At 43.4% G+C, this 15,000-nt stretch overlaps 1 protein-coding gene across 1 annotated transcript in view; it reads left to right on the forward strand.

The window, feature by feature from the left end:
- The window catches only part of LOC115126295 (gamma-aminobutyric acid receptor subunit alpha-5-like), a 129,454-nt gene that overhangs the window by 23,394 nt on the left and 91,060 nt on the right, over nucleotides 1-15,000 (forward strand). The window contains exon 5 of the mRNA XM_065009374.1: nucleotides 8,613-8,695. Coding sequence (XP_064865446.1) covers nucleotides 8,613-8,695 — 83 coding nt within the window. The remainder of the gene's footprint in view (nucleotides 1-8,612; nucleotides 8,696-15,000) is intronic.

A 15,000-nucleotide genomic window follows, 5' to 3' on the forward strand; every position in this document is an offset into this window, starting at 1 on the left:
AGACCAGCCAACACCACTATATAGATCACAGTGGTGTGGAGACCAGCCAACTCCACTATATAGATCACAGTGGTGTGGATACCAGCCAACACCACTATATAGATCACAGTGGTGTGGAGACCAGCACCACTTATATAGATCACAGTGGTGTGGAGACTAGCCAACACCACTATATAGATCACAGTGGTGTGGAGACCAGCCAACACCACTATATAGATCACAGTGGTGTGGAGACCAGCCAACACCACTATATAGATTACAGTGGTGTGGAGACCAGCACCACTTATATAGATCACAGTGGTGTGGAGACCAGCACCACTTATATAGATCACAGTGGTGTGGAGACCAGCACCACTTATATAGATCACAGTGGTGTAGAGACCAGCCAACACCACTATATAGATCACAGTGGTGTGGAGACCAGCCAACACCACTATATAGATCACAGTGGTGTGGAGACCAGCCAACATCACTACATAGATCACAGTGGTGTGGAGACAAGCCAACATCACTACATAGATCACAGTGGTGTGGAGACCAGCCAACACCACTATATAGATCACAGTGGTGTGGAGACCAGCCAACATCACTACATAGATCACAGTGGTGTGGAGACCAGCCAACATCACTACATAGATCACAGTGGTGTGGAGACCAGCCAACACCACTATATAGATCACAGTGGTGTGGAGACCAGCCAACATCACTACATAGATCACAGTGGTGTGGAGACCAGCCAACACCACTACATAGATCACAGTGGTGTGGAGACCAGCCAACACCACTATATAGATCACAGTGGTGTGGAGACCAGCCAACACCACTATATAGATCACAGTGGTGTGGAGACCAGCCAACATCACTATATAGATCACAGTGGTGTGGAGACCAGCCAACACCACTACATAGATCACAGTGGTGTGGAGACCAGCCAACATCACTATATAGATCACAGTGGTGTGGAGACAAGCCAACACCACTATATAGATCACAGTGGTGTGGAGACCAGCACCACTTATATAGATCACAGTGGTGTGGAGACCAGCCAACACCACTATATAGATCACAGTGGTGTGGAGACCAGCACCACTTATATAGATCACAGTGGTGTGGAGACCAGCCAACACCACTATATAGATCACACATCATCCCAACACACTTCAGTCTCTGCACCAAGACAGGCTGGTCAAGTCTATGAACACAGTATCCAGTCAATATAATCCACAGATGTAAACATTGCTGTAACAGTGCTGTGGCTAGAATGAAAACCCGAGTCCATCCTACTCAAAATATACTTTTCCTGGAAGTAGACAAGCTCCTTCTAATTGACTAGCGACGCCAATACTTTGGCCCCCCCAAAAAATCCAACTTTGGTATGGGCCAACAGTTATTCAGTAGATACCAACTCAAAAGAGGGAGGACAAATGGTGATTTCAACAACTTGGGGACTTCATGACATTCTAGGGAGAGATTGAACATGTTAAAGGCGGAGCAATGTGGTCTGCAGGTTAGGGCACAATAGCACCCTATTCCCTAAATAGAGCACTACTTTAGACCAGAGCCCTACGGCACCCTATTCCCTATATAGAGCACTACTTTAGACCAGAGCCGTATAGAACCCTATTCCCTATGTAGTGCACTACTTTGGACCAGAGCCCTACGGCACCCTATTCCCTATATAGAGCACTACTTTAGACCAGAGCCGTATAGAACCCTATTCCCTATATAGAGCACTACTTTAGACCAGAGCCCTACGGCACCCTATTCCCTATATAGAGCACTACTTTAGACCAGAGCCGTATAGAACCCTATTCCCTATATAGAGCACTACTTTAGACCAGAGCCGTATAGAACCCTATTCCCTATATAGTGCACTACTTTAGACCAGAGCCCTATGGCACCCTATTCCCTATATAGAGCACTACTTTAGACCAGAGCCGTATAGAACCCTATTCCCTATGTAGTGCACTACTTTAGACCAGAGCCCTATGGCACCCTATTCCCTATATAGAGCACTACTTTAGACCAGAGCCGTATAGAACCCTATTCCCTATGTAGTGCACTACTTTAGACCAGAGCCCTATGGCACCCTATTCCCTATATAGAGCACTACTTTAGACCAGAGCCGTATAGAACCCTATTCCCTATATAGAGCACTACTTTAGACCAGAGCCCTACGGCACCCTATTCCCTATATAGAGCACTACTTTAGACCAGAGCCGTATAGAACCCTATTCCCTATATAGAGCACTACTTTAGACCAGAGCCGTATAGAACCCTATTCCCTATATAGTGCACTACTTTAGACCAGAGCCCTACGGCACCCTATTCTCTATATAGAGCACTACTTTAGACCAGAGCCGTATAGAACCCTATTCCCTATGTAGTGCACTACTTTAGACCAGAGCCCTATGGCACCCTATTCCCTATATAGTGCACTACTTTAGACCAGAGCCGTATAGAACCCTATTCCCTATGTAGTGCACTACTTTGGACCAGAGCCCTATGGCACCCTATTCCCTATATAGAGCACTACTTTAGACCAGAGCCGTATAGAACCCTATTCCCTATGTAGTGCACTACTTTGGACCAGAGCCCTACGGCACCCTATTCCCTATATAGAGCACTACTTTAGACCAGAGCCGTATAGAACCCTATTCCCTATGTAGTGCACTACTTTGGACCAGAGCCCTACGGCACCCTATTCCCTATATAGAGCACTACTTTAGACCAGAGCCGTATAGAACCCTATTCCCTATGTAGAGCACTACTTTAGACCAGAGCCGTACAGCACCCTATTCCCTATATAGAGCACTACTTTAGACCAGAGCCGTATAGAACCCTATTCCCTATGTAGTGCACTACTTTAGATGAGGGTTCATAGGGTATAGTGTGTATAATATATAATGTATATAATGATTCAGATTTTAAAAACATTCAGATTTAAAAATAAATAAATAAAATAAATAGTAAAATACTGTTTATACTTTCAAAAATTCATGAAAACAAAAAAAAAAATGCTTTTTTTGGTCTTAATTTAATTAAGGTTAGTGTGCAGTTTGGTTAAAGTTATGGTTAAGGTTAGGGTTAGGTTCAGAGCTGCCTCCAGAACTAGATTCATGATGACAAAACGCTAACCTGCTATTGTTTTGTGGCTCTGCATAAACTTCCTGCTAATGACCAGAGAATCTTCTGTTAACATGCCCCTCTTCTTACCCAGGCACGGATTGATCTCAGACGAACATCCATTTAAAAAAACACTTTCCAACCCAGCCATGGTCAACACTGTCAATGTAATCAGCAAAAAAAAATAATTGCAGAGAAGGTTGGTTTTGTAATGAGATAATTGAAAGTGGAAGAGCTGAAGGAATGCTATTGACACTCCTTAAAGGAGATGAAATAGAAAATCCTTGACGTGTTTCAAAAGCTGATTCAGGAACAGTCAATTTAGTGATCTGCTAACAGAGCACCAATGTTTAGCTGTGGTTGGCTATCACGCAGCTCTGCACCCACTGTTGGGATTTCAAATCACTTTGGGATAACTACGGCCTAGGGGTTCTATTCACAGCCTAGGGGCTCAATTCACAGCCCAGGGGCTCTATTCACAGGCTAGGGGTTCTATTTACAGCCTATGGGCTCTATTCACAGCCTAGTGGCTCTATTCACAGCCTATGGGCTCTATTCACAGCCTAGTGGCTCTATTCACAGCCCAGGGGCTCTATTCACAGCCTAGGGGCTCTATTCACAGCCCAGGGGCTCTATTCACAGGCTAGGGGTTCTATTTACAGCCTATGGGCTCTATTCACAGCCTAGGAGCTCTATTTACAGCCTAGGGGCTCTATTCACAGCCTAGGGGCTCTATTCACAGGCTAGGGCTATATTCACAGCCTAGTGGCTCTATTCACAGCCACTCAAATCACTTGGAATAGCCTGTCCATTATTTTGCCTTACCAGTGTTCTGTGTCTTTTTACATCATAAGATACATTCTTCCAGCCTGTATGTTTTTAGTCCACCAGAGGGTTCTGTGTCTTTGTAGCCCACTAGAGATACATTCTTGTAGCCCACAGGGAGGTGTAGTTCCTGTGTAGCCCACCAGAGGGAGGTGTAGTTCCTGTGTAGCCCACCAGAGGGAGGTGTAGTTCCTGTGTAGTCCACCAGAAGGAGGTGTAGTTCCTGTGTAGCCCACTAGAGGGAGGTGTAGTTCCTGTGTAGCCCACCAATAGGGAGGTGTAGTTCCTGTGTAGCCCACCAGAGGGAGGTGTAGTTCCTGTGTAGTCCACCAGAAGGAGGTATAGTTCCTGTGTAGCCCACCAATAGGGAGGTGTAGTTCCTGTGTAGCCCACCAGAGGGAGGTGTAGTTCCTGTGTAGTCCACTAGAGGGAGGTGTAGGACAATAGATTGAGGAGGTGTGCTCTTATTTAGTCTTGCAAACACCTAGATTCTGGAAAGAATGTTTTGATGTGTATTGATAATGAAAGGCACTGTGCTTTTACTGGTTGTTTCTCCTCTATGCCTTTCTCACTCAAACTCAAACACCCACAGCCACACACACCCTGAGCACCCGCCCCCTCCGTGCCCTTGTCACTCAAACTCAAACACCCACAAGCACAGCCTCACACCTCCTGAGCCCCCACTTCCTCACACCTCCTGAGCCCACGCTCCCTTCCGTTTTCAACTGTTGAATTTTCCAATCCAAAAACAACATAAGGTCTCAACCTTAAAAAAATATGTTTGAAAGAACCAATCAATGCGTCGGCTCAATATCTGAGCAAATACTTCATTTACCAGACGTGTGTCCTCTCCTCTACTGCACATTTCCTGCGGGGATTCTTACTCCAATGTTTTACAAAAGGAACTTAGATTAAAACCACAAATGATCGATGTCCGATTACATTTGAAGATTTATTGGAACAAAATGTTCATATATTTTTATTTTTACCTTTTTTTAACCAGGCAAGTCAGTTAAGAACAAATTCTTATTTTCAATGACGGCCTGGGAACAGTGGGTTAACTGTTAACTGTTACGCTGTTTTGATACAGCTGGACATACACATCACTCTTGGAATGCTGTTCCCATGAGATCACATGGCATTCCAACTAAAATCCACCTATGATTTATTGAGTGAGCAAATGACAGAGATAGACAGGGATAAAGAGGGAGAAAAAAAGAGAGAAGAGCTGTATTTGAGCTAAAATGTTTTTTTTTCCAGTTTTCTGTTTTTCCCATTTCAAATCAAATCAAATCAAATGTATTTATATAGCCCTTCGTACATCAGCTGATATCTCAAAGTGCTGTACAGAAACCCAGCCTAAAACCCCAAACAGCAAGCAATGCAGGCGTAGAAGCATGGTGGCTAGGAAAAACTCCCTAGAAAGGCCAAAACCTAGGAAGAAACCTAGAGAGGAACCAGGCTATGTGGGGTGGCCAGTCCTCTTCTGGCTGTGCCGGGTGGAGATTAAAACAGAACATGGCCAAGATGTTCAAATGTTCATAAATGACCAGCACGGTCAAATAATAATAATCACAGGCAGAACAGTTGAAACTGGAGCAGCAGCACAGCCAGGTGGACTGGGGACAGCAAGGAGTCATCGTGTCAGGTAGTCCTGAGGCATGGTCCTTGGGCTCAGGTCCTCCGAGAGAGAGAAAGAAAGAGAGAAAGAGATAATTAGAGAGGGCATACTTAAATTCACACAGGACACCGGATAGGACAGGAGAAGTACTCCAGATATAACAAACGGACCCTAGCCCCCCGACACATAAACTACTGCAGCATAAATACTGGAGGCTGAGACAGGAGGGGTCAGGAGACACTGTGGCCCCGGACAGGGCCAAACAGGAAGGATATAACCCCACCCACTTTGCCAAAGCACAGCCCCCACACCACTCGAGGGATATCTTCAACCACCAACTTACCATCCTGAGACAAGGCCGAGTATAGCCCACAAAGATCTCCGCCACGGCACAACCCAGGGGGGGGGGCGCCAACCCGCCAACCCATTTGTTTTCATGTTTTTGCTCTCAAAATCACACTGAAAAAAAATAGAAACCAACTAATATTGGATGTTGTAAGTCCACAACAACACTTAAACTACATCAGGAGACCACTTGTGGAGTCTTTATAGGGTTAAAGGGCCCTATATTTGGTTTATAGTGTTGAAGGGCCCTATATTTGGTTTATAGTGTTAAAGGGCCTATATTTGGTTTATAGTGTTAAAGGGCCCTATATTTGGTTTATAGTGTTAAAGAGCCCTATATTTGTTTTGTAGTGTTAAAGGGCCCTATATTTGTTTTGTAGTGTTAAAGGGCCCTATTACATTTACATTTAAGTCATTTAGCAGACGCTCTTATCCAGAGCGACGTAGTGTTAAAGGGTCCTATATTTGTTTTGTAGTGTTAAAGGGCCCTATATTTGGTTTGTAGTGTTAAAGGGCCCTATATTTGGTTTATAGTGTTAAAGGGCCCTATATTTGGTTTATAGTGTTAAAGGGCCCTATATTTGGTTTGTAGTGTTAAAGGGCCCTATATTTGGTTTATAGTGTTAAAGGGCCCTATATTTGGTTTATAGTGTTAAAGGGCCCTATATTTGGTTTATAGTGTTAAAGGGCCCTATATTTGGTTTATAGTGTTAAAGGGCCCTATATTTGGTTTATAGTGTTAAAGGGCCCTATATTTGGTTTGTAGTGTTAAAGGGCCCTATATTTGGTTTATAGTGTTAAAGGGCCCTATATTTGGTTTATAGTGTTAAAGGGCCCTATATTTGGTTTGTAGTGTTAAAGGGCCCTATATTTGGTTTGTAGTGTTAAAGGGCCCTATATTTGGTTTATAGTGTTAAAGGGCCCTATATTTGGTTTGTAGTGTTAAAGGGCCCTATATTTGGTTTGTAGTGTTAAAGGGCCCTATATTTGGTTTGTAGTGTTAAAGGGCCCTATATTTGGTTTGTAGTGTTAAAGGGCCCTATATTTGGTTTGTAGTGTTAAAGGGCTCTATATTTGGTTTGTAGTGTTAAAGGGCTCTATATTTGGTTTGTAGTGTTAAAGGGCTCTATATTTGGTTTATAGTGTTAAAGGGCCCAAACTTCTCAATAAACGTCTCTTTCTTATCTCTAAATATTCTTATTAACAGAAGACGCAAGAAGTCTCCATGATGTAAATGTTTTGACCTCTTGTTATGGCAAATAATACAGGATTTTGTTCCTGTTTCTATATAATATCACACATTGTGATCTACATGGATGAATGTTATCATAAAAATTGTATTAGTGATGATGACGATGATGTATTGTAAAATAATCATGATGTTGTCTCTAGGTTAATCATGTCAAAGCATAAATTGCTCTTCTGGTTTTGTAGTAACACAGTAATTAGTCTATTAACACTGTGCTCTGACATAGTAATGGAATCATTGGTGAAATGGAGTTGAGCAACTGATGATATGACGATTAATTAGAACTTCTTAGAGGGCAGTATTCGGAAGTTTGGGTGACTGAGGTGCCCAAAGTAAACTGCCTGTTACTCAGGCCCGGAAGCTAGGATATGCATATGCATGGTAGTATTGGATAGAAAACCCTCTAAAGTTTCTGAAACTGTTAAAATAATATCTTTGAGTATAACAGACCTGATTTGGCAGGCGAAACCCCGAGGACAATATTTTTTTTTGTTGAGGTCATTGGATTTTCCAATTCTTTTCTATGGAGAAGCGGAATTATCAGGACCCAGATTGCAGTTCCTATGGCTTCCACTAGATGTCAACAGTCTTTAGAAATTGTTCTATGTTTTTTTTGTTGAAAAATGAGTAGTCGTATTCTTTCTAAGTGTCACTCAGGTGGACTCTAGTCTGTTGGTGCGCGTGAATGAGAGCCGTGTTGTTTTTCTCCGGAGTTGGAAACAGTTTATCCCGTCTTAAACTTGATTGATTATTTACATTTTAGGAGGTTGGATTAGAAACGTTGTTAGAAATGTTTGGACCAAGTTTACAGATAACTTATTAGATCCTTTGTAGGCATGTTGGGCGAGTTGGAACCAGTGTGTTTCTGAATCAAATGCGCCAAACAAACGGACAATTTTGGGATATAAAGAACGACTTTATTGAACAAAACAACCATTCATTGTGTAACTGAGACCTTTGGGATTGCGGAAAGATGAAGATCTTTAAAGGTAAGCAATTTATTTTATTGCTATTTCTGACTTTCTGTTTGGTTGGAACATGTTTTTCATGGTTTTGTATGTGGGACGCTGTCCTCAGATAATCACATGGTATCTGGGACGCTGTCCTCAGATAATCACATGGTATGTGGGACGCTGTCCTCAGATAATCACATGGTATGTGGGACGCTGTCCTCAGATAATCACATGGTATGCTTTCGCCGTAAAGCCTTTTTGAAATCTGACAAACCGGCAGGATTAACAAGAAGTTAATCTTTAAACCGATGTATAACACTTGTATTTTTTATGAATGTTTATTATGACTATTTCTGTATTTTGAATCTGGCGCTCTGCAATTTCACCGGATGTTGTCGTGGTGGGTCGCTAGCGGAAACCCTGCGTCAGAAAGGTTAATAATTGTAATGAATCACGATCACAATATAATTTGTAATCTCTGATGTCTCTCCAGGTTAACCATCTCAGCAGAATGCCCCATGCAGTTAGAGGACTTCCCCATGGATGCCCACGCCTGTCCTCTTAAGTTTGGAAGCTGTAAGTTAATAAGACTCCTCGGTAAACACGTCTGGCATTACGGATCTGCTATTATCACACACACACACACACACACACACACACACACACACACACACACACACACACACACACACACACACACACCACACACCACACACCACACACGTGATGCTTCTCCTGTGAGTCTGTACCTCTGTCCCAATGCTGTGAAGGTCAGGTTCTGTGGAAGGTCATTAGTAAAAACAAAGCAATAATGGTCCAACCTGGCTTCCCTGCGGTAATGCCACATTCAACACAATTTGCATTAGAGAGGCTTCCAAGAAAACGCTCTGTGTTCTATTAGAAAGGTAACTCTCATGCCTCGCGGAAAGCGCAGTGGTCTAAGGCACTGCATCGCAGTGCAAGCAGTGCCACCAGAGACTCTGGGTTCGAGCCCAGGCTCTGTCGCAGCCGGCCGCGACTGGGAGGTCCGTGGGGCGATGCACAATTGGCCTAGTGTCGTCCAGGTTAGGGAGGGTTTGGCCGGTAGGGATATCCTTGTCTCATCACGCACTAGCGACTCCTGTGGCGGGCCGGGCGCAGTGCATGCTGAGTGCACGGTGTTTCCTCTGACACATTTGTGCGGCTGGCTTCCGGGTTGGATGTGTGCTGTGTTAAGAAGCAGTGCGGCTTGGTTGGGTTGTGTTTCGGAGGACGCATGGCTCTCGACCTTCGTCTCTCCCGAGCCGTACGGGAGTTGTAGCGATGAGACAAGATAGTAAATACTAACAATTGGATACCACAAAATTGGGGGGTAAAATTAAAAAAATTTAAAAGATGGGTAACTCTCACTCCATGATAAGGCGGAGGTTGGAAATCCATAACACCTATTTTTTTCAGCAATAGGTTTTGATCCATGACATCAAAAGCTGCACGGAAGTTTAACAGAACAATCTTCTTACTATCAATTTCTTTCAGCCAATCATTAGGCTTTTGTGTCAGTGCCGAGCATGTGGAGTGCCCTTCCCTATAAGCATGCAGAAAGTCTGTTGTTAATATGTTTTCTGTAAAATAACATTGTATTTGGTCAAACACTAATTTTTCCAACAGTTTGTTTATCACCGGTAACAGGCTGATTGGTCGGCTGTTTGAACCATTAAAGGGGTGCTCTGATTGGTCGGCTGTTTGAACCATTAAAGGGGTGCTCTGATTGGTCGGCTGTTTGAACCATTAAAGGGGTGCTCTGATTGGTCGGCTGTTTGAACCATTAAAGGGGTGCTCTGCTATTTTTGGACAGCAGATTGACCTTTGTCACCCTCCAGGCCTGAGGGCACCCTCCATCTTCTAGGCTTAGATTAAAGATGTGGCAAACAGGAGACGCAATGTATTCTGCTACCAACCTCGGTAATTTACCATCCAGGTTGTCAGTATCAGGTGGCTTGTTCTTATTTATATATATTTTAAAAATGACCTCTTCCACATCCACTTTGTGGAACAGAAAACTACAGTGCTTGTCTTTCATTATTTGGTCTGCATGTCACACGTTTGCTAATCTTGTCAACTTCAAGTGGTTGGGAATATCAAAGGGTTTTGTTATGAAATGAGCCATTGGCCTCAATGAAGGATGGATCTGACTGATCTGTTCTGCCCAAAACACAATTTAATGTGAGAAAGAGTTTAAAAGAGTTGAACATCTTTATATCAATTATCTTTACTTCATAATACAGTTTCTTCTCTGCTTTTTCTTCAGTTTAGTCACGATTTCTCAATTTACAGTATGTTTGCAGGTCTACTGCGTTGTCAGACTTATTTGCTATTCCCTTTGCCTCATCCCTCTCAGTCATACAATCTTTCAATTCATCATCTCTCCATGGGGAATTTGTCAGTTCTAACAGTGAGTTTCTTGGTGGGTGCATTCCGGTCCATAACTGGAAGCATAGGCTTTAGGTAGATGAAACCTCTAGCTGCTATACTGCTACAGCATCTAACAGGAAATCCACTCTCAGCCTAACAGGAATACAGTACATGGCAACACCTCCTCCATTTGCATATCTATCTTTCCTATATATTCTGTAACCATGTATAGCTACTACTGAATCATCAAAAGGAAAATGTGTTTCAGAGATGGGAAGAATATGAAGGTGATGTTATGAAACCTTTGTTTCTCAGACTACATATGTTAATATGGGCTATTTTAAGTTATTTTCTGGGTTTTGTGCTATTCTGAGAGGCTGATCACAGGTAGACATGTCAGGGCCATTTACATTTGAGTCAATGGTACTGAGTGGGCTGTCCACAGTGGGCTTCTTCCTAAGGCAGACAGTTTCAGTAGAATCAGTGGAATTCAATTCTATGTGCATATGATTATTGCTGACAACACCCTCGGAGCTAACAGTTACAGGAACATAGAATTGGGTTACTTACATTCACCGCACTTCTATTTCTCTGGGATGTAATACTGTTACAACCTTGGACAACATTTCCCCCAACGAACCACTGGCCAAATCCCCTCATATTGATCTCAAACTGTGTTTTTAACACAGAATTAAATTAAACACAGACTAGCTAATCAGGAAACTCTCAGGTATGTTGTGGTGCACTGCCATTGAAATTGCTTCACGAGAAGCTGGTAAAGTTATGTTTGTAGTGTGGTTAGCCACTGGGTGGCTTTGAATGCACTGTCAGCATGCAGTCAGAGCTACTAACCACTTTTGGAGCTAACTAGTGCTCTCAAATTGTGTCCTGATGTTTACAGCAGATGGGGGTTGTATTATAAAGTGGCTAACTTAGCTAGCTAACATACATTTCGAGAAAGCAAGTTGTCTTAAGTGGCTAGCTAGCATTAGCAACATTTGGGTGGTCAATGAGACTGAGAGCTAGCTAACCAGCTAGGCTAGCGAACAATGTAACAAAAGTATAATTTCAGATTTAAAAAATACTCCATCAACAGACTCGGCATTTCAGGAATCACAGTAGCAAAGTACCTTTGATGCACTGTTCAATTATTTAACCATTTAAAAAAATTACACTGGCTTTCATGTGTCTCAAACGTTCATTGCTCGTTAATTGCTCGTCGTGTCTTCAGAAAGTCATATACACTGTTGGTCACCAGTCTTATGATCTCTCATGCAGCTAACAGACATGATGATGTTGAACTGGTGGCATGTAGAGATTCATGTAGTGCATTTGGAGTTCCCGATCCTTCTGGCATCAACTAGGGCTGTGCCCCAAATGGCTTTTTTTTCCCTATTTAGTGCACTACTCTGTGAATAGTGAATAGGATGCTATTTGGGACAAAGACATGGTGGTTGAGCTTGGTCTGGAGGTGAACGTGGTGATGTGTTTGTGTGTCTCTGTGTGTGTGTGTGTGTGTGTGTGTCTGTGTGTGTGTCTGTGTGTGTGTGTGTGTGTTCTTTAAATCAAATGTTATTTGTCACATGCGCCGACTTACTTACAAGCCCTAACAACGCAGTTCAAGTTCAAGAAAATATTAACTAAATAAACTGAAGTAAAATATAAAAACTAACACAATAAAATGACATAACAATAACGAACAGTCAATGTGCGGGGTACAGGTACTGAGTCTATATACAGGAGGTACTGAGTCAATGTGAACCTGAGTCAATGTTCGGTACTGAGGTTAGTCGAGGTAATTTGTACACGTAGGTTGGGGTAAAGTGACTATGCATAGATAATTAACAGCAAGTAACAGCAGTGTACAAAACAAATGGAGGGGGGTCGATGTAATAGCCCGGTGGCCATTTGATTAATTATTCAGCAGCCTTATGGCTTGGGGGTAGAAGCTGTTAAGGAGCCTCCTGGACCTAGACTTGGCGCTCTGGTACCGCTTGACCTGCGGTAGCAGAGAAAACAGTCTATGACTTGGGTGATTGGAGTCTCTGACAATTTTATGGGCTTTCCTCTGACACCGCCTATTATATAGTTCCTGGATTGCAGACAGCTTGGCCCCAGTGATGTACTGGGCTGTACACACCACCATCTGGTATAGAGGTCCTGGATTGCAGGAAGCTTGGCCACCACCTGGTGATGTACTGGCCCCAGTGATGTACTACACACCACCACCTGGTATATCCTGGTCTGGATGGCAGGATGCAGCTTGGCCCCAGTGATGTACTGGGCCGTACACACCACCACCTGGTATAGAGGTCCTGGATGGCAGGAAGCTTGGCCCCAGTGATGTACTGGGCCGTACACACCACCACCTGGTATATGAGGTCCTGGATGGCAGGAAGCTTGGCCCCAGTGATGTACTGGGCCGTACACACCACCACCTGGTATAGCCCCAGTGATGTACTGGATTGCTGGGAAGCTTGGCCCCAGTGATGTACTGGGCCGTACACACCACCACCTGGTTAACCTGCTATAGAGATCCTGGATGGTACACACCACCACCTGGGAAGGGCTGGATTGCAGGAAGCTTGGCCCCAGTGATGTACTGGGCCGTACACACCACCACCTGGTGTAGAGGTCCTGGATGGCAGGAAGCTTGGCCCCAGTGATGTACTGGGCCATACACATTACCCTCTGTAACGCCTTATGGTGTTGAACAGTTGCCATACCAGGCGGTGACTGGTCAGGATGCTCTCGATGGTGCAGCTGTAGAACGTTTTGAGGATATGGGGACCCATGCCAAATATTTTCTCCAAAGGGGGAAAAGGTTTTGTTGTGCCCTCTTCACGACTGTCTTGGTGTGTTTGGATCATGATAGTTTGTTGGTGATGTGGACGCCAAGGAACTTGAAACTCTCGACCTGCTCCACTACAGCTCCATTGATGTTAATGGAGGCCTGTTCGGCCCTCCTTTTCATGTAGTCCACGATCAGCTCCTTTGTCTTGCTCACATTGAGGGAGAGGTTGTTGTCCTGGCACCACACTGCCAGGACTCTGACTTCTAGGTTGTCTCGTCGTTGTTGGATTAAATATGAATATTTTCTTAACTCTTGAACTGCACTGTTGGTAAAGGGCTTGTAAGTAAGCATTTCACGGTAAGGTCTTCACTTGTTGTATTCTGCGCATCTGACAAAAAACATTTGATATGTCATGTGACTTTGTAATTGAACCAATCACTTGCTCCAAGCATTCTCTCTGCTCTCTATAAGTCAATTAGTCCTAAAGTGCAAATGTATTTGTCCCCCTTGGTGTTTTTCCTATTTTGGTGCATTACAACCTGTCATTTTAATATATTTTTATTTGAATTTCATGTAATGGACATACAAAAATAGTCTATATTGGTGAAGTGAAATGAAAACATAATTAAAAGTGCATATGTATTCACCCCCTTTGCTATGAAGCCCCTAAATAAGATCAGGTGCAACCAAGTACCTTCAGAAGTCACATAATTAGTTAAATAAAATCCACCTGTGTGCAATCTAAGTATCACATGATCTCAGTATATAAACACCTGTTCTGAAAGGCCCTAGAGTCTGTAACACCACTAGGCAAGGGGCACCACCAAGCAAGCAGCACCATGAAGACGAAGGAGCTCTCCAAACAGGTCAGGGACAAAGTTGTGGAGAGGTACAGATCAGGGTGAGTTATAAAAAAAATATCTGAAACTTTGAACATCCCATGGAGCACCATTAAATCCATTGTTAAAAAATGTAAAGAATATGGCACCACAACAAACCTGTCAAGAGAGGGCCGCCCACCAAAACTCATGGACCAGTCAACAAAAATCAAAGAGGCAGCAAAGAGATCAATGATAACACTGAAAAAGCTGCAAAGCTCTACAGAGGAGACTGAAGTATCTGTCCATAGGACCACTTTAAGCCGTACACTCCACAGAGCTGGGCTTTATGGAAGAGTGGCCATAAAAAAGCAGTTCCTTAAAGAACAAAATAAGCAAACACGTTTGGTGTTCGCCAAAAGGCATCTGGGAGACTCCCCAAACATATGGAAGAAGGTACTCTGGTCAGATGAGACTAAAATTGAGCTTTTTGGCCATCAAGGAAAATGCTATGTCTAGCGCAAAGCCAACACCTCTCATCACCCCGAGAATACCAGCCCCACAGTGAAGCATGGTGGTGGCAGCATCATGCTGTGGGGATGTTTTTCATTGGCAGGGACTGGGAAACTGGTCAGAATTTAAGGAATGATGGAGGTTCACCTTCCAGCAGGACAATGACCCTAAGCATGCTGCTAAAGCAACACTCGAGTGGTTTAACAGAAAACATTTAAAAATCTTGAAATGGCCTTGTCAATGCCCAGACCTCAATCCAATTGAGAATCTGTGGTATGACTTAAAGATTACTGTACACCAGCGGAACCCATCCAACTTGAAGGAGCTGGAGCAGTTTTGCCTTGAAGAATGTGCAAAAATCCCAG

Source organism: Oncorhynchus nerka, linkage group LG24 (assembly GCF_034236695.1).
Source record: "Oncorhynchus nerka isolate Pitt River linkage group LG24, Oner_Uvic_2.0, whole genome shotgun sequence".
Classification (NCBI taxonomy): Eukaryota; Metazoa; Chordata; class Actinopteri; order Salmoniformes; family Salmonidae; genus Oncorhynchus; species Oncorhynchus nerka.